General features: G+C 42.5%; 1 protein-coding gene across 1 annotated transcript in view; it reads right to left on the minus strand.

Annotated features, from left to right (window-relative positions):
* The window catches only part of LOC129862169 (spondin-1-like), a 118162-nt gene that overhangs the window by 33699 nt on the left and 65616 nt on the right, over positions 1-18847 (minus strand). Inside the window, exons 7-10 of the mRNA XM_055933564.1 lie at positions 12093-12157; positions 3504-3705; positions 642-782; positions 157-232 (exon numbers count right to left, since the gene is read on the minus strand). Of these exons, the coding sequence (XP_055789539.1) occupies positions 157-232; positions 642-782; positions 3504-3705; positions 12093-12157 (484 nt within the window). The remainder of the gene's footprint in view (positions 1-156; positions 233-641; positions 783-3503; positions 3706-12092; positions 12158-18847) is intronic.

Here is an 18847-nt window from a genome sequence, read left to right on the forward strand (position 1 = left end):
TGCTGCTTGGCCGTGTTCATGCTTTTCAGCAGACAGACATCTGGACGTTTAAACAGGCTGCCAGGCAAAGCATACTTCATTAAAGACTCCAGCAGATACAGTGTGTGGCTTTTAAATTGAACATCCCAAATTGGTTGAGATAAAGCGATTATTCACCTTCCTCCTTCTCCTCCTGGCCAATATCTGCCACGATATCGTCCACCGTGTCCGGGACAATATTGCACTGCTCTCCCTGTGGGCAAGAAACATGATTCAACATCACAAACAATGATAAAATGTTACATTTACCATCTAATATCATATATTCTCATTGGAGACAAGGGTATTTATTTTCTGGGCAATCTTCAGTAAAATTGAGTTTAGGTCAATAAGACATCTGGTTTTTGGATTAAAATAGATTTTTTTTTTGCTTCAGTTGTCAGGAGACAAACACAATGTCAATTTTCTCTGTGTTTTTCATAGCCTTGCTATGATCACTATGGCAATATACTGCCATTTCAAAGAGCTATGTATCCAAAGCAACATTACATGTATAGCGACTGTGAGGAGAGTTATATTGCATAGACACTTTCACATCTCTTCAGAGAGAGGGAGCACACACAGACAGAGAGCTGAATGAATGAGCCAGGTGCTATAGTTACCTTTCGGGCTATCCTCTCCACCACTACCCGGGCCAAGGCTGCGATAGGGCCTCCTTCTGTGTCATAGAAGGGGCTCTGGGGGTGGTCCAGGCTGGTCAGGGACCGGATCCTCTCCTGAGGTATTGTGGGCTTGTTGGGAGACTGGAATGGTAAAGGTACAGTATGAGTGATACAATATGGGCATAGGGCCAGGAGTAACTGTAACACAGGGTAATATAGGTCCATGGAAGGGAGTTAGTACAACAGTACTAACAGTAATACTAACAGGAATTAGTATGGGCACAGGGTTGGCAGTAACTGTAACACAGTGTAGCATGGGAACAGGGCTGGTACAGTAATAACTAACACAGGGTAGTATGGGGACACCAGTGGAGGCTCCTCAGAGGAGTAAGGGGAGGACCATCCTCCTCAGTGAATTTCATAAAAATAAAATAGTGGAACATTAAAAAAGTTATAATTTTTGATGAAACTGTACGAAATATATTAATGTCACCAAATAATTTATTAAAACACACTGTTTTACAATGAAGATAGCAGCACTCTGTAGGGTAGCACTATGGTGTAGCTGGAGGACAGCTAGCTTCTGTCCTCCTCTGGGTAAATTGACTTCAATTCAAAACCTAAGAGACTCATGGTTCTCATCCCCTTCCATAGACTTACACAGTAATTATGACGACTTCCGGAGGACATCCTCCAACCTATCAGAGCTCTTGCAGCATGAACTGACATGCTGTCTACCCAATCAAAGGATCAGAGAACGAATCTAGTACTGAAAGCATAAGCTACAACTAGCTAGCACTGCGGTGCATAAAATGTGGTGAGTAGTTGACACAAAGAAAGAGAAGGGCAATAGTTGAACAGTTTTGAACAAATTAATTTCTTCCAAAATTAAGGAGAAGTAAGAGCGAGAGAGAGAGCTAGCTATATTTCATAGTATATATATTTTTCACTTTCACTTACTTAGCTAGTGTCAAATGCAGACAGCCTACTCAAACAGAGAGGGATGCTATGTTAGCTAGCTGGCTATGGCTATCCAACACTAGGAATCTTCCAAGTCAAGGTACGTTTTTGGCTTTATTCATTTTTGCCAATGTAGCCAGCCGGTGTAACTGCTAAACTGATTGCTGCTGACTACACTGTTCTGCATGATTGTAGCAGGTTTACTAACGCCTTCGTTTTAGTAGCTATGCCTATGTTGACTATGACGTGACAACATTGTAGGCTGTGTGTAGCAGTTAGCAGTCATTATATGAAGGTTTGGATTGGAAAGTTTTTTTCACCTGGTCACAAACCACTGATGTGTTCTGCACTGAAGTCCACAAGCGAAGGGAAAAGGTGAGAGGAAGAAAGCACATAGATTGATACGAGAAGGAATTATATATTAAACGAGCTGTTTGTATGTGTCTGGTATGAAAGTTAACTGTGTTTGCATGTGATCAGGGGTGTATTCATTGCGCTGATTCTGTTGAAAAACATTTCTTAAACGGAGGCAAACGGAACGAAACTGGGATAAATTTACCTGAATTTGTCGAATAGAAACTCATATGCAACTGTTGACTAACGATTACACCCTAGATCGATTAGATGCAGGCAAAAGTGTGCGTCCCTGTCTGTCACCTTGATTACTCAAAATTCTCTCAACCTGTGCACCTACATTGTACATTTTCATTAGGCTAGATTGTAGCACCCTCATGATGGGTACAGGGAAAATTTTAGTATCATGTAGTAGCCTAAACCTATCAATGTCACATTGAACTGGGTGAATGGAATATGAATGACAGTCATCCAATATGCTCTAATAGAAATAAGGCCATGCTAATGAATTTGATTTAATCATCCTCCCTCATCTTAATTGGCACAGATCGCCACTGGGGCACAGGGCTGGTAGTAACTGTAACGCAGGGTAGTGTGGGCACAGGGAGGGGCGCTAGTGAAACAGTGTGGGCACGGGGCTGAGTGAAAGCACCTCATCATGTTCAGCTGCCATCTGTTAGGGGACTCAGTGTTTGATCTCAATATGCATAATTGATCAACTGTGTAATATTTATTTTATGAGTGATTTATGTTTGTTTCCTGCTAGGTGCTTTGTAAATCACCTTTCATGATTCTGTTCCAAAACAGTTACTTCAGGGAAGAGAAAACTACGAAAGCCATTTCTACTTTAACTCCAGGGAATCAAGTTTGAGTTTTTAGACGTATTCATTGGTACTGCAGCCAACAGTAGCCAGAAAGCAAATAACTAAATCACATATGGAGTAGATGAATGTATTTCTCATCTGCTTTCTTTGCAAAGAAAACATTAAATGCTATTTACAGATTGTGGATTTACGTATGATATACTGTGTGGATCTACATTGAAGTCTGGTTTTATCTTCAGTGTCTTTTCTGGCCTATAGATGGCAGTGTGTTTCCATTTCGTTCCCCAGTGTCTTTTAAAGCCAGCAGAAAATGTAATTATAAGTTCCAGGGCAGGATTTGTTGGGGACATATTCACAGTGTAGAGACAACTAGTCTGTGAGGCAGCCTCTTGGGTAAATAGGCATGCCTCAATAAAATGACTACAGAGTGAATGTGCTGCTTTATGTTAGCAGGTTTTTCGCTGAATCTGTTTCGTGCGTTTTTCAGCCAAGGTTGGGTCATTTGTATATTCATGAGCCATAAACTAAAAATAAAAAAGCAAAGCTCCTGCACTATTAATGAAAATAGATCAAAAGCTTTCATTCCAGATTCATGGAAAAATACAGAGGCCTGGTTTTGAAAGGCAGAAAGGCAGAGGTATTTTACTAGTTAACTGAACCAGACCAAGAAACCAGAGCCATTTATTAAATATTGACCCCTTGTCTGGGGGGCCAGGACCCTCACCTCATAGGTGACCCCACTGTCAGTGCCTGCGTCCCAGGGGATGAGGTCTTGGTCCAGCCTCTGGATCCAGCCACACTCCTTGGTGCAGAGGTCCTCTGCAGACAGCCCCACGTTCCAGTCAGGGCTGGGCCCCAGCATGCTCAGAAAGGACATGAGGTGACGCGTACGGTCCACTGAGAACTCAGCCGAGGGAGCTGCCCGCCTGGCAAGACAAACAGATATACAGACATGTACCGTATGCTCCCCAATGTGCAGATTGATCTTATTGATCAACACAGCTCCATGAGACAGCCAGCTCCGTAAGTGGCAAGCTCTACAAGTACAGTATGTATACATGTACATGTATGTACATGTATAAATATGTATACATTAGTATTGATAGATAGAGAGGGTTGACAATATTGGCAATGTTAAAGACTGGTGAAGGCTAATACAATATACAACTGTGGTGTTTATGTAGATGCAGTGCATACCGCACCAATGATGTGCTTTACGTGTTTCTCGGTACTGGTATTCCCTGTATATAGCCTTGTTATTGTTATGTCATTTTATTGTGTTACTTTTTATTACATTTTTTACCTTAGTTTATTTAGTAAATATTTTCTTAACTCTTACTTGAACTGCATTGTTGGTTAGGGGCTTGTAGGTAAGCAATTCACAGTAAGGTCTACACCTGTTGTATTCGGCGCATGTGACAAATGAAATTTGACTTGATTTTGATTTGAAATAAGCTTTGTACAGTGACATGAAAAAGTCTTTGCAACCTTTCTGATTTTCTGTATTTTTGCATATTTTTGATACTGAATGTTATCAGATCTTCAACCAAAACCTAATATTAGATACAGGGAACCTGAGTTTACAAATAACAAAAAAGTATATACTTATTTTATTTATTTAATTAACAAAGCCAATGCTCCTGTGTGAAAAAGGGATTGCCCCCTTACACTCTCTGGTTGAGCCACCTTTAGCTGCAATGACTACAACCAAATGCTTCCTGTAGTTGTTCATCAGTCTCTCACATCGCTGTGGAGGAATTGTGTCCCACTCGTCCAAAAAGTTGACTGAAGTTTGCCAAAAAGCACCTGGATGATCATCAAGACTCTTGGAGGAATGTTCTATGGACAGATGAGTCAAAAGTATAACTTTTTGGACAACATGAGTCCCATTATGCCTGGCGAAAACCAAACTCTGTATTCCACAGTAAGAACCTTATACCAACAGTCAAGCAGGGTGGTGGTAGTGTGATGGTTTGGGGATGATTTTCTGCCTCAGGACCTGGATGACTTCCCTTAATAGAAGGAACCATGAATTCTGCTCTGTTTCAGAGAATTCTACAGGAGAATGTCAGGCCATCTGTCTGTGAGCTGAAGCTGAGGCGCAGCTGGGTCATGCAGCAAGACAATGATCCAAAACACACAATCATGTCTACATGAAAATGGCAACAAACAAAAAAACATTTAAAGTTTTGGAATGGCCTAGTCAAAGTCCAGACCTAATCACAATTGAAATGTGTGGCAGGACTTGAAATGACCAGTTCATGCTTGAAAACCCACAAACGTTGCTGAGTTAAAGCAGTTCTGCATGGAAGTGGTCCAACATTCCTCCACAGCGACGTGAGAGACTGATTAACAACTACAGGAAGTGTTTGGTTGGAGTCATTGCAGCTAAAGGTGGCAGAACCAGTTATTGAGTGTAAGGTGGCAATACTTTTTTTCACACAGGGGCTTTGGATGTTGCATAACTTTATGAAATAAGTATGTCATTGTTGTATTATTTGTTCACTCAGGTTCCCTTTATCTAAAATTAAGTTTTGCTTGAAGATCTGCTAACATTCAGAATCAAAATTATGGGGGGAAAATACTTTTTCAAAACACTGTCTATTCATAAAGTTTAGTTAGATAAATATTCAAAATTTACACTTACACTATCTTAAGTCCAAACAAAGAAGTATAACACATTTCTGTCATAACCACTCAACATATTAATAAATAATAACTTGTTTATATTTAGAACTCATTAGAGGGAATGATGTTGTATCATAGACAGCAGAAGGCATTGGAGAAGTGCTAATGAGACAGATGTTATGTTGGAGATGTTGTTAAGGCTGGAGGATGTTTGTGGAGGCTAAAGAAAGACATTATGATTCTGTCCCAAATAGCACCCTATTCCCTATATAGTGCATTACCTTTCACCAGACCCTATAGGCCCTGGTCAAAGGTAGTGCACAAATTGGGAACAGGGTGCCATTTGGGACTCTATTTATGTGTTAATTGCCACTACACTAACACTAAGAGGAGAAGAACATCCAGTAACATCTCAATAGTTACTGAAAGAGGTGTGAAGAGATCATAAAAATGAGGAGAAATATTATATAATTAAGTGATTAACAACAAAACTCTTTACATGAGCTGAAAAGAAAGGTGCCAGAAATGTTTGATACGCACAAAAAGCTTTACATCCTTGTTAGTGAGCGTTTGTTCTTTGCCAAGATAATCCATCCAACTGACAGGTTTCGCATATCAAAAATCTGATTACACAGGTGCACCTTGTAATTGGGACAATAAAAGGCCACTCTTAAATGTGCAGTTTTGTCACACAACACAATGCCACAGATGTCTCAAGTTTTGAGGGAGAGTGCAATTGGCATGCTGACTGCAGGAATGTCCACCAGAGCTGTTTCCAGAGAATCTAATATTAATTTCTCTACCATAAGCCAACATCGTCATAGAGAATTTGGCAGTACGTCCAATCGGCCTCACAACCGCAGATCACGTGTAACCACATCTCCACATCTGGCGTCTTCACCTGCGGGATTGTCGGAGACCACCTGGACAGCTGAAGAAACTGTGGGTTTGCACAATTTCTGCACAAACTGTCAGAAACCGTCTCACGGAAGCTCATCTGCGTGCTTGTTCCTCCATGGCCTGCATACTCATCAGACACGTCACCCATTGAGCAAGTTTGGAATGCTCTGGATCAACGTGTACGACAGCGTGTTCCAGTTCCCGCCAATATCCAGCAACTTCACACAGCCATTGAAGAGGTGTGGGACAACATTCCACAGGCCACAATCAACAGCCTGATCAACTCTATGCGAAGGAGATGTGTCGCGCTACATGAGGCAAATGGTGGTCACACCAGATACTGACTGGTTTTCTGATCCACACCCCTACCTTTTTTAAGGTTTCTGTTACCAACAGATGCATATATGTATTCCCAGTCATATGAAATCGATAGATTAGGGCCTCATTTATTTATTTAAATTGACTGATTTCCTGATTTGAACTGTAACTCAGTAAAATCTTTGAAATTGTTGCATGTTGCGTTTATATTTTTGTTCAGTGTAGAATTTTCACATTCCACATGCACATCAATATTTTTAAACGATCTCCTTCAATTTGAGACATCTATAATGTTGATGTTTTTCCAACCCCCTTTAACATCAACAATGAATATGTCTCCTCAAACAAAGCAAACATTGCTTGGCTTAATTGACAGGCTTATTTTAAAATAGGTCAATGAAACATGTTGATATATTGGAGCAGGAGGGAGGCTGTTAAACTTAATCATAGAAACACCCCGGGGGAACACATCTCTCATCAAAACAGGAGCCTTCTTTTCACAAACAGAAAAGCTCATGAAAAATGTACACAATCATTAATGAATTTAAGAAAACATCCACAGGCCAAGCATGTTTTTTTATTTTATTTTATTTAACCTTTATTTAACCAGGTAGGCAAATTGAGAACACGTTCTCATTTACAATTGCGACCTGGCCAAGATAAAGCAAAGCAGTTCGACACATACAACAACACATAGTTACACATGGAGTAAAAACAAACATATAGTCAATAATACAGTGAAAAAAATAAAAAAATAAGTCTATATACAATGTGAGCAAGTGAGGTGAGATAAGGGAGGTGAAGGCAAACAGATATATGTATAAATAAATAAAATATAAAAAGGCCATGGAGGCGAAGTGAGTACAACACAGCAAGTAAAATAAAAACAAAAAAAAACACTGGAATGGTTGGTTTGCATTGGAAGAAAGTGCAAAGTAGAGACAGAAATAATGGGGTGCAAAGGAGCAAAATAAATTAATAAATAAATACAGTAGGTAAAGAGGTAGTTGTTTGGGCTAAATTGTAGATGGGTTATGTACAGGTGCAGTAATCTATGAGCTGCTCTGACAGCTGGTGCTTAAAGCTAGTGAGGGAGATAGGTGTTTCCAGTTTCAGAGATTTTTGTAGTTCGTTCCAGTCATTGGCAGCAGAGAACTGGAAGGAGAGGCGTCCAAAGGAAGAATTGGTTTTGGGGGTGACTAGAGAGATATACCTGCTGGAGCGCGTGCTACGGGTAGGTGCTGCTATGGTGACAGCGAGCTGAGATAAGGGGGGACTTTACCTAGCAGGGTCTTGTAGATGACCTGGAACCAATGGGTTTGGCGACGAGTATGAAGCGAGGGCCAGCCAACGAGAGTGTACAGGTCGCAGTGGTGGGTAGTATATGGGGCTTTGGTGACAAAACGGATGGCACTGTGATAGACTGCATCCAATTTATTGAGTAGGGTTTTGGAGGCTAATTTGTAAATGACATCACCGAAGTCGAGGATTGGTAGGATGGTCAGTTTTACAAGGGTATGTTTGGCAGCATGAGTAAAGGATGCTTTGTTGCGGAATAGGAAGCCAATTCTAGATTTGACTTTGGATTGGAGATGTTTGATGTGGGTCTGGAAGGAGAGTTTACAGTCTAACCAGACACCTAGGTATTTGTAGTTGTCCACATATTCTAAGTCAGAGCCGTCCAAAGTAGTGATGTTGGACAGGCGGGCAGGAGCAGGCAGCGATCGGTTGAAGAGCATGCATTTGGTTTTACTTGTATTTAAGAGCAGTTGGAGGCCACGGAAGGAGAGTTGTATGGCATTGAAGCTCGCCTGGAGGGTTGTTAACACAGTGTCAAAAGAAGGGCCAGAAGTATACAGAATAGTGTCGTCTGCGTAGAGGTGGATCAGAGAATCACCAGCAGCGAGAGCGACATCATTGATGTAAACAGAGAAGAGAGTCGGTCCAAGAATTGAACCCTGTGGCACCCCCATAGAGACTGCCAGAGGCCCGGACAACAGACCCTCCGATTTGACACACTGAACTCTATCAGAGAAGTAGTTGGTGAACCAGGCGAGGCAATCATTAGAGAAACCAAGGCTGTCGAGTCTGCCAATGAGGATGTGGTGATTGACAGAGTCAAAAGCCTTGGCCAGGTCAATGAATACGGCTGCACAGTATTGTTTCCTATCGATGGCGGTTACGATATCGTTTATGACCTTGAGCGTGGCTGAGGTGCACCCATGACCAGCTCTGAAACCAGATTGCATAGCGGAGAAGGTGTGGTGTGATTCGAAATGGTCGGTAATCTGTTTGTTGACTTGGCTTTTGAAGACCTTAGAAAGGCAGGGTAGGATAGATATAGGTCTGTAGCAGTTAGGGTCAAGGGTGTCCCCCCCTTTGAAGAGGGGGATAACCGCAGCTGCTTTCCAATCTTTGGGGATCTCAGACGACACGAAAGAGAGGTTGAAGAGGCTAGTAATAGGGGTGGCAACAATTTCAGCAGATAGTTTTAGAAAGAAAGGGTCCAGATTATCTAGCCCGGCTGATTTGTAAGGGTCCAGATTTTGCAGCTCATTAAGAACATCAGCTGACTGTATTTGGGAGAAAGAGAAATGGGGAAGGCTTGGGCGAGTAGCAGAGGGGAGGGCAGTGCTGTTGTCCCGGGTAGGGGTAGCCAGGTGGAAAGCATGGCCAGCCGTAGAAAAATGCTTATTGAAATTCTCAATTATAGTGGATTTGTCGGTGGTGACAGTGTTTCCTATCTTCAGGGCGGTTGGAAGCTGGGAGGAGGTGTTCTTATTCTCCATGGACTTTACGGTGTCCCAGAACTTTTTTGAATTTGTGTTGCAGGAAGCAAATTTCTGCTTGAAAAAGCTAGCCTTGGCTGTTCTAACTGCCTGTGTATATTGGTTTCTGGCTTCCCTGAAAAGTTGCATATCACGGGGGCTGTTCGATGCTAATGCAGAACGCCATAGGATGTTTTTCTGTTGGTTAAGGGCAGTCAGGTCAGGAGAGAACCAAGGGCTATATCTGTTCCTGGTTCTAAATTTCTTGAATGGGGCATGCTTATTCAAGATGGTGAGGAAGGCATTTTTAAAAAATGACCAGGCATCCTCTACTGACGGGATGAGATCAATATCCTTCCAGGATACCCCGGCCAGGTCAATTAGGAAGGCCTGCTCGCTGAAGTGTTTCAGGGAGCGTTTGACAGTGATGAGTGGAGGTCGTTTGACCGCTGACCCATTACGGATGCAGGCAATGAGGCAGTGATCGCTGAGATCTTTGTTAAAAACAGCAGAGGTGTATTTGGAGGGCAAGTTTGTTAGGATGATATCTATGAGGGTACCCGTGTTTACGGAATTGGGGTGGTACCTGGTAGGTTCATTAATAATTTGTGTGAGATTGAGGGCATCAAGCTTAGATTGTAGGGTGGCTGGGGTGTTGAGCATGTTCAAATTTAGGTCGCCTAGCAGCACGAGCTCTGAAGATAGATGGGGGGCAATCAGTTCACATATAGTGTCCAGAGCACAGCTGGGGGCAGAGGGTGGTCTATAGCAGGCGGCAACGGTGAGAGACTTGTTTTTAGAGAGGTGGATTTTTAAAAGTAGAAGTTCAAATTGTTTGGGAACAGACCTGGATAGTATAACAGAACTCTGCAGGCAGTCTTTGCAGTAGATTGCAACACCGCCCCCTTTGGCCGTTCTATCTTGTCTGAAAATATTGTAATTGGGGATAAAAATGTCTGAATTTTTGGTGGTCTTTCTAAGCCAGGATTCAGACACGGCTAAAACATCCGGGTTGGTAGAGTGTGCTAAAGCAGTGAACAAAACAAACTTAGGGAGGAGGCTCCTAATGTTAACATGCATGAAGCCAAGGCTATTACGGTTACAGAAGTCATCAAAAGAGAGCGCCTGGGGAATAGGAGTGGAGCCAGGTACTGCAGGGCCTGGATTCACCTCTACATCACCAGAGGAACAGAGGAGAAGTAGGATAATGGTACGGCTAAAAGCTATGAGAATTGGTCGCCTAGAGCTACCAGAGCAGAGAGTAAAAGGAAGTTTCTGGGGGCGATAAAATAGTTTAAAGGAATAATGTACAGACAAAGGTATGGTAGGATGTGAATACAGTGGAGGTAAACCTAGGTATTGAGTGATGATGAGAGAGATCTTGTCTCTAGAAACATCATTGAAACCAGGTGATGTCATCGCATATGTGGGTGGTGGAACTGCAGGGTTGGATATGGTATAGAGAGCAGGGCTAGAATCTCTACAGTGAAATAAGCCAATAAACACTAACCAGAACAGCAATGGACAAGGCATATTTACATTAAGGAGAGGCAAGCTTAATCGAGTGATAAATAAGGGTCCAGTGAGTAGAGGTTGGTTGGGGTCGTGGCGATCCAGACAGCTGGCCGGGTATATGGCTATCGGTAGCAGCATAGGATGGAGGTCTGTTTGTAGATACCTCGTGCGTTTCCGTCGGTAGGTTCCGTGTAGTGGGGTTTTGTTCAGATAGCAGCCGATAAGACAGCTAACGATTAGCGGGCCTCAGATGAGCGTTCAGGTAACGCCGGGACGGAGGTGCCGGTTGGATAAATCCCTCGGGCAGATAACGTCGGCAGTCAGTCGTGAAGGCCCGGTGGGGTTCCGTATCTGCAGCAGCAACAAAGAAACGGGTCCGGATGGTGATGGAACTCCTCAGCTGGCTAGCTCCAGCATGATTTGAGTTAGCTCCGGGGTCGACGTAAGCCAATAGTCACACGGTATGCAGCTAGCTAGCTGCGAAATCAAGGTGCAAGTGTCCAGAGGCTGCGGTTGGAATCCGGGGAAACTGAGAGAAAAAAAGTCCCGGAATGCTCCGGTCCGAGTCGCGTTGCACAAAAGTGCCGGTAGATTATCGAGCTAGAGGAATAGCTGATGACCGCAAAACGTGGGCAGCTGAAACACCAACGCTAGCCAGCAAACCGGCTAATTTCGGGGCAGCTACAGATTAGCTTCTGGCTAGCTATCGGAGTAGCTTCTGGTTAGCTTTCAGGCTAGCTTCTGAATTAGCCCCTGGCTATCTTCCACGATGGATTTTCAGATTGAGGTAAATAGTACTTATTGTAATTGGTGAAGCGGGTTGCAGGAAAGCTTTTGCAGGAAAGCTTTTGTAGTTGAGTTCTTGGATAATAAAATAAATAAAAGATATGTGAAGAAAAGGTGTAAATATATATATATACAGGACACGACACGACAACACGGAAAAATACGTCTGAACTGCTAAGCCACCTTGGCACCAAGCTGGTGAATGAATTCTGGATGATTATCTCCTTTAGCCTGTTATCTGAGGAATCTTAGTAGAATGAGATATTCTGTTTACATCTAAATTCTCAATTAATGGTTATCCAAATGATCATCTCTACAAGTATATATTTTTTGAAAGACAATTAACATTATACACCTGTGAAAGGTGAGGGTAGTCTTGTACATCACTGTGTACTCACACGTTCAGGGGCTGCCATGCTGGCCACTGCGCCTTGGTTTTGATAACAGTCAGAACTGCATCACCCTGTGGAGAGAAAGATACATTATTTTCATAAAATAAGAGAAAACAATGTGGAAAACATAGAAAGATACTCAACAGTGTTCATTCCTCTCTTTCTTTTGAAATGTAAAAACTTTCCAAAGTTGAGAGCTGTGAAAGTGGGCATCTTGGGACCAGAAGTGTCTGCTATTTTATAATGGCTGTTTTTCCACAAGAGGATAACTACTGTGAATCACACAATTCACAGTAGTTCAGCTGAGCTGGCCAGTCTGGGGGAGCAGTGTGTTACCATGGCAGCATTGTCACCTCCTGCTGAAAAATTAAAGGGCCAGTAGCAAACAGACCCCTTTGATGTAGAACTAAGTAGAAATTGTTGTAGCGTTATGAGACAGTTTGGTGTCTGACATGAAAAAAATGAAAAACAGCACGGTAGAGATTTGTGTTATTCAGTTCTCACACATTTCATCAGAGCAGACACGCACACACACACACACACACACACACACACACACACACACACACACACACACACACACACACACACACACACACACACACACACACACACACACACACACACACACACACACACACACACACACACACACGCACACACACTGTACCGTTTCGTAAACAGAAACAGGTTTAGATATGAGACACACTTTTTTACTTTGAAAAGATCTAACCACTTCTAACTCAATAGTGGAGTGTGCCCTTCTGGGACAGCAACACCCAGCCTCTTTCTGGGACACGGCCCACAGGCTTGTAAAAAATGCTTTTTTTATGGTTGACTGATGGTTCCACAATCGCCCTGAAAGTCTTCTCTTTGGGGGCTTACTATAGAAAACAAGCCTGTCCCCCATTTCTACTCAGAGCACCTCAGGGCTGACCAGCTTTTGCCCTCTGAATTACTTCTTCAAGCTCTCTAGTTTTGGGCCACACTCAAGAGACCCACAGCCTTCATTTAAAGCTCAAAGTATTTTTCCTCAATAAGTGAGTGTTGCCAGAATAGTCATGGTCTCATACCAGCAAAAAGCTCAAAGCAGATGCCTGTGATTTCTGTTTGTCACCGTCCTTCTACACTACAGTCTGTCTGTCTATCATGATGATGTGAACTGTATGTCTCTTGGTAGGGAGGATAATCACCTGTCTGTCTGTCTGGCCTGATTCTCTGTTCTGGGGTGTCTCTACTTCACAGAACCACCTTAAAGAGGATTTTTAGAACATCCTGAGGACTAAGGGAGTCCATCTACTGACATAAGTTGAACTGCATGTCTTCATGTGGAATCAACCCTAAACAGAAGCACTGTTATTCATGAGAATCACAGTAGGATAAACCATGTCATTCTCAATGGAGGTATGTGTGTTGTGAAAAGTTAAATGCAAACATATTTGATGAATATTCAGAGGCAGAGCCATACAGCATACAGCCCATATAGACCTTGTTGTGATCCAGTCCTCCCAAAAGTCTTGTATGTATACTGAACAAAAATATAAACGCAACATGCAACAATTTCAAAGGTTTTACTGAGTTACAGTTCATATGAGGAAATCAGTCAATTGAAATAAATTAATTATGCCCTAATCTATGGATTTCACATGACTGAGAATACAGATATGCATCTGTTGGTCACAGATACCTTAAAAAAAAGGTGGGGGCGTGGATCCTAAAACCAGTCAGTATATGGTGTGTTCACCCTTTGCCTCATGCAGCACGACACATCTCTTTCGCATAGAATTGATCGGGCTGTTGAATGTGGGACATGTTCAGTTTCCAGGAATTGTGAACAGATCCTTGCGACATGGGGCTGTGGATTATCATACTGAAACATGAGGTGATGGCGGCAGATGAAGGGCACGACAATGGGCCTCGGGATCTCGTCACGGTATCTCTGCATTCAAATTGCCATCGATAAAATGCAATTGTATTTGTTGTCCGTAGTTTATGTCTGCCCATACCATAACCCCACTGCCACCATGGGGCACTCTGTTCACAACGTTGACATCAGCAAACCGCTCACCCACACAACGCCATACGCGCACGCTATTTGCCATCTGCCCCGTACAGTTGAAATAGGGATTCATCCGTGAAGAGCACACTTCTCCAATGAAGTTGGTTACAACGCCGAACTGCAGTCAGGTCAAGACTCTGGTGAGGACGATGAGTATGCAGATGAGCTTTCCTGAGACTGTTTCTAACAGTTTGTGCAGATATTCTTCGGTTGTGCAAACCAACAGTTTCATCAGCTGTCCGGATGGCTGGTTTCAGACGATCCCGCAGGGGAAGAAGCAGAATGTGGAGGTCCTGGGTTGGCGTGGTTACACGTGGTCTGCGGTTGTGAGGCTGGTTGGACGTACTGACAAATTCTCTAAAACAACCTTGGAGGTGGCTTATGGTAGAGAAAAGGCAACAGCTCTGGTGGACATTCCTGCAGTCAACATGCCAATTGTACGCTCCCTGAAAACATGAGACATCTGTGGCAAATAAAATCAAAATCAAATTTTATTGGTCACATATTTAGCCGAAATGCTTGTTATTTAAATTTATTTTATACACAACAAAAAAAATACTGCAAAGTTGCTTAGGAGCTAGAAGCAGAGCTGCCATGTATGCCGGTGCCATCTTGCCAATGTCATCGTGTTGTGTGAAAAGAAATCACATTTTAGAGTAGCCTTTTATTGTCCCCAGCACAAGGTGCACCTGTGTAATGATCATGCTGTTTAATCAGCTTCTTGATATGCCACACCTGTCAGGTGGATGTATTATCTTGGCAAAGGAGAAATGTTCACTAACAGGTATGTAAACAAATTTGTGCTCAAAATTGGAGAGAAATAAGCTTTCTGTGCGTACGGAAAATTTCTGTGATCTTTTATTTCAACTCATGAAACATGGGACCAACACTTTACATGTTACGTTTCTATTTTTGTTGAGTATAATTGAAGTGGTAAATTGTATTTATTGAAGCAGAGGGCGTGAGTGTTATTAAGGGAGGAGGAGGAGGGGGAGGGGGATGAAAAGGCAGTGGGAGTCGGGAGGCAGCAGCTGCTGCACCGAAGGGGATGTTTTACACTTCACACAGCTGCCTGCCATGCTGACCCTGACCGCAGTGCGTACAGAGGGAGAGAGATGGAGAACAGGATGAAAAGAGTAGAAGAGGCTATTGGTGACATCATCGCCCAGGGCACACAGTGCCACGGTCAGAGGCTGCAGAGGGAAATGTCCCTGGAAATGTGCCACCACCTCTCCATATGCCACGGTTTCAAAGTACTGGAGTTTTGCTACACAAACCGAGAGACTCAGAGTTCATCTCTAACTTGTCTCAGCAAACACATTTACTTTTTAATCATTATTGCTGAATGAGAGCTAAAGTGTAGCTAGGTTTCTTTTTAACATTCTTTGTAGCCTCTCTTGACAGAGTTTCTCTGAGCAATAGCACTCTTAACAAATAATATGTCTTACTCTTTGTCTTCACTCTTGCCTTTGTCCTCCCCGAAATCAAGCACTCTTATCTTTTCCCTTTACAAAGTCTTTCTCTTTTATTGATTTGTCAAGTTAACCCTATAGGCTGACCCAATGTGATGTCTTGTCCAGTGTCCAGCCTCCCAAGTCCCTAAACAGCCCTCTCTGTCTGTCTCCAGCTACAGAGGAGTCTGGGCCAAAGTGTTGCTCAGTAATTGATTTGATTTCAGTGAGGTGTCAGTCACTCCCGCAGACTGAGAGGAACTGAGTGGCAGGGCCATGAGCCCCCTCTAACCACACTGCTCGGCCCAATCACATCATTCTCGGAGTCAGGCAGGCAGGCAGCGGCGGGCGGGTGTTGGGTACTCAGAGTGCCAGCTAGGCACTCTTAGTACCCAATGCACCCAGCAGCATACTCCTGCCACCGCCGTCGCTGCGACCGTCTGGTGCCCGAGTACAATCAAAAGACATTGGCTTTGCCAAGGGATCCTTTGCACAGCAGCGGGATAAATATTGTCAAATGTTAATCATGTAAAATGAGCTGGGAGCCTCTGGGATAGTCTGTGTAGACCTAATAAAGAATAAACCCTCTGCATCCTCCTGACATTCTAATAAACTGCCCTTTCAATTTTCATTTCAATGCAAATCATTTAAAAAAACTTGCTGTTAATTATTATAACTTTAATCCTTAAATGAGACTGGCAAAAGGTCATTGTTCTTAATTAGACTTCCTGCCGATCCCCTGTGTCCTGCCTATTTCATTATTGCCAGATTACCAGTGTACTGTAACTTCCCCTAATCCTATGTGTGGGTTGATGGAGGTTGCTTGATTTCACACCAATTAAGAGGATACACGTATGTAACATTACAGTATATGAGCTGGTTGAAAAGCTTTACATATCATTGACTTTCCAAGTTAAGTATCGCCTGTCACGTGGCATATTTGAAGAACAAGGAACCGATTTGTAAATTGATTATTGCTATAAATAAGGTATTTCTGTGTTTATCTATAATAAATTTGCAAAATAAAAAACCTGTTTCCACTTTGTCATAAGCCTTTAGTAAAAGGCTATAACATAACAAATTGCAGAAAAAAATCAAGGGGTCTGAATACTTTCCGAATGCACTATATGAGAAATGTATGCCTTACGACTGTGCTGTACAGATTTAGGATTTTAATTTGAGCACCCTGTTGCAGGAGAATTTTCCAGGAAATGTAAAACTTGTAGTGTAGTTGTCACTCCGGCTCCTTATCTTCCCCCCTGGCGCTCGAGGGCGCTGGGCTCCCCAGCATTACTCACTCCTGCCACCATCATTACGCACACCTGCTTCCCTCGTCATGCGCATTAGAGATCCTTTGGACTCACCTGGACTCAATCAGCTGTGTTATTTCCTTCCCTATATCTGTCTGTCCCTCAGCTCTGTTCCCCGCTTCCACATTAACGTTCGTATGTTGTTTTGTTACCCGTGTGCTGACGCTGTTCCTGTCTTGTTCCTTATTAAATGTTTGACTCCCTGTACCCGCTTCTCGACTCCAGCAACGGTCCTTACAGTAGTTGAGATTTAAAAAGGCTTCTGAAGTTTGTAATTTCCACTTTGAAATGTCAGACTTGATTTTCTCTAATGAAAAATGTATCAACCCCTACAAAAATGTCCATTAATTATAATCCACATAATAACTGACATTTGTTTTTGCTGCAGGATTATTTTCCTGCTGTAGCAAACTGGCTCAAATTAAGATCCTACATCTGTAAGTCAAATGAGGGAATATGAAATACATCAATACAGATTGGGAGCACTAAACCAGGGTTTAATGACACACACTGAATATGGTACAGCAAGTCTAGAGCCTTAGAAAGAAATATCTATATACTGAAGAAAAATATAAACGCAACATGTAAAGTGTTTCATGAGCTGAAATAAAAGATCCCAGATTATATATATTTTTTTGATCACAGAAATGTTCCGTACACACAGAAAGTGTATTTCTCTCCAATTTTGTGCACTCATTTGTATACATCCCTGTTATTGAGCATTTCTCCTTTTGCCAAGATAATCCATCCACCTGACAGGTGTTGCATATCAAAAAGCTGATTAAACAGCATGGCAATTACACAGGTGCACCTTGTGCTGGGAACAATAAAAGGTCACTCTAAAATGTGCATTGCCACAGATGTCTCAAGTTTTGAGGGAGCATGTAAATGGCATACTGACTGCAGGAATGTCCACCAGAGCTGTTGCAGAAGAATTGAATGTTAATTTCTCTACCATAAGCCGCTTCCAATGTCATTTTAGAGAATTTGGCAGTACGTCCAACTGGCCTCACAACCGCAGACCACGTGTAACCATGCCAGCCCAGGACCTCCACATCTGGCTTCTTCACCTGCAGGATCGTCTGAGACCATCCACCCGGATAGCTGATTAAACTGAGGAGTATTTCTGTCTGTAATAAAGCCCTTTTGTGGGGAAAAACTCATTCTGATTGGCTGGGCCTGGCTCCCCTGTGGGTGGGCTTGGCTCCCAAGTGGTTGGCCCTGTGCCCTCCCATGGCTGCGTCCCTGCCCAGTTCATGTGAAATCCATAGATTAGGGCATAATGAATTTATTTCAATTGACTGATTTCCTTATATGAACTGTAACTCAGTAAAATTGTTGACATTGTTGCATGTTGCATTTATATTTGTGTTCAGTGTATATATGTATTACACATGAATAAAATCAATACAACATGCATATTATTCCATACTCCCTTAGCTCAATATTGCAACATCCAAGGATATGGATATTGAGTGTCAATTCGAATTGAAGGCAGTCAGTTCAGGGAGTAAACTTAAATAATAATTCAAAACTTTGAAAGAACTGCATCTATTTTCAATTACCTCAATAAACTGAGTAGAAACTACCATTTTAACATTAACGTTAAATTCAAATCCCTTCCTGAATTGATTCCCTTCAATTCGAATTGATCCCAGCCCTTCAGTTCAGTGTGATGCATTTTCAAAATACTGTGGAATTATAATGACAACTCTCTTATATGATGCACAAGACCTTACATCGTCTCTGGGATGCAAGACAGCAAGGTGTTTGCATGTGTCTGGGGTGTCTTTACATTTATTCTTGTACTAAATAGGAAAATGGGACTATTACATAACATTGGTTTAGGTTTTTGTTTTCATTTGAGACTGAGTGCAAGGTTAGATCTTATGCATAAACATCATTTTTGATATAATCTGTTCTCTGTCTGACCTAGACCGC

This window comes from Salvelinus fontinalis, chromosome 9 (assembly GCF_029448725.1).
Source record: "Salvelinus fontinalis isolate EN_2023a chromosome 9, ASM2944872v1, whole genome shotgun sequence".
Lineage (NCBI taxonomy): Eukaryota > Metazoa > Chordata > Actinopteri > Salmoniformes > Salmonidae > Salvelinus > Salvelinus fontinalis.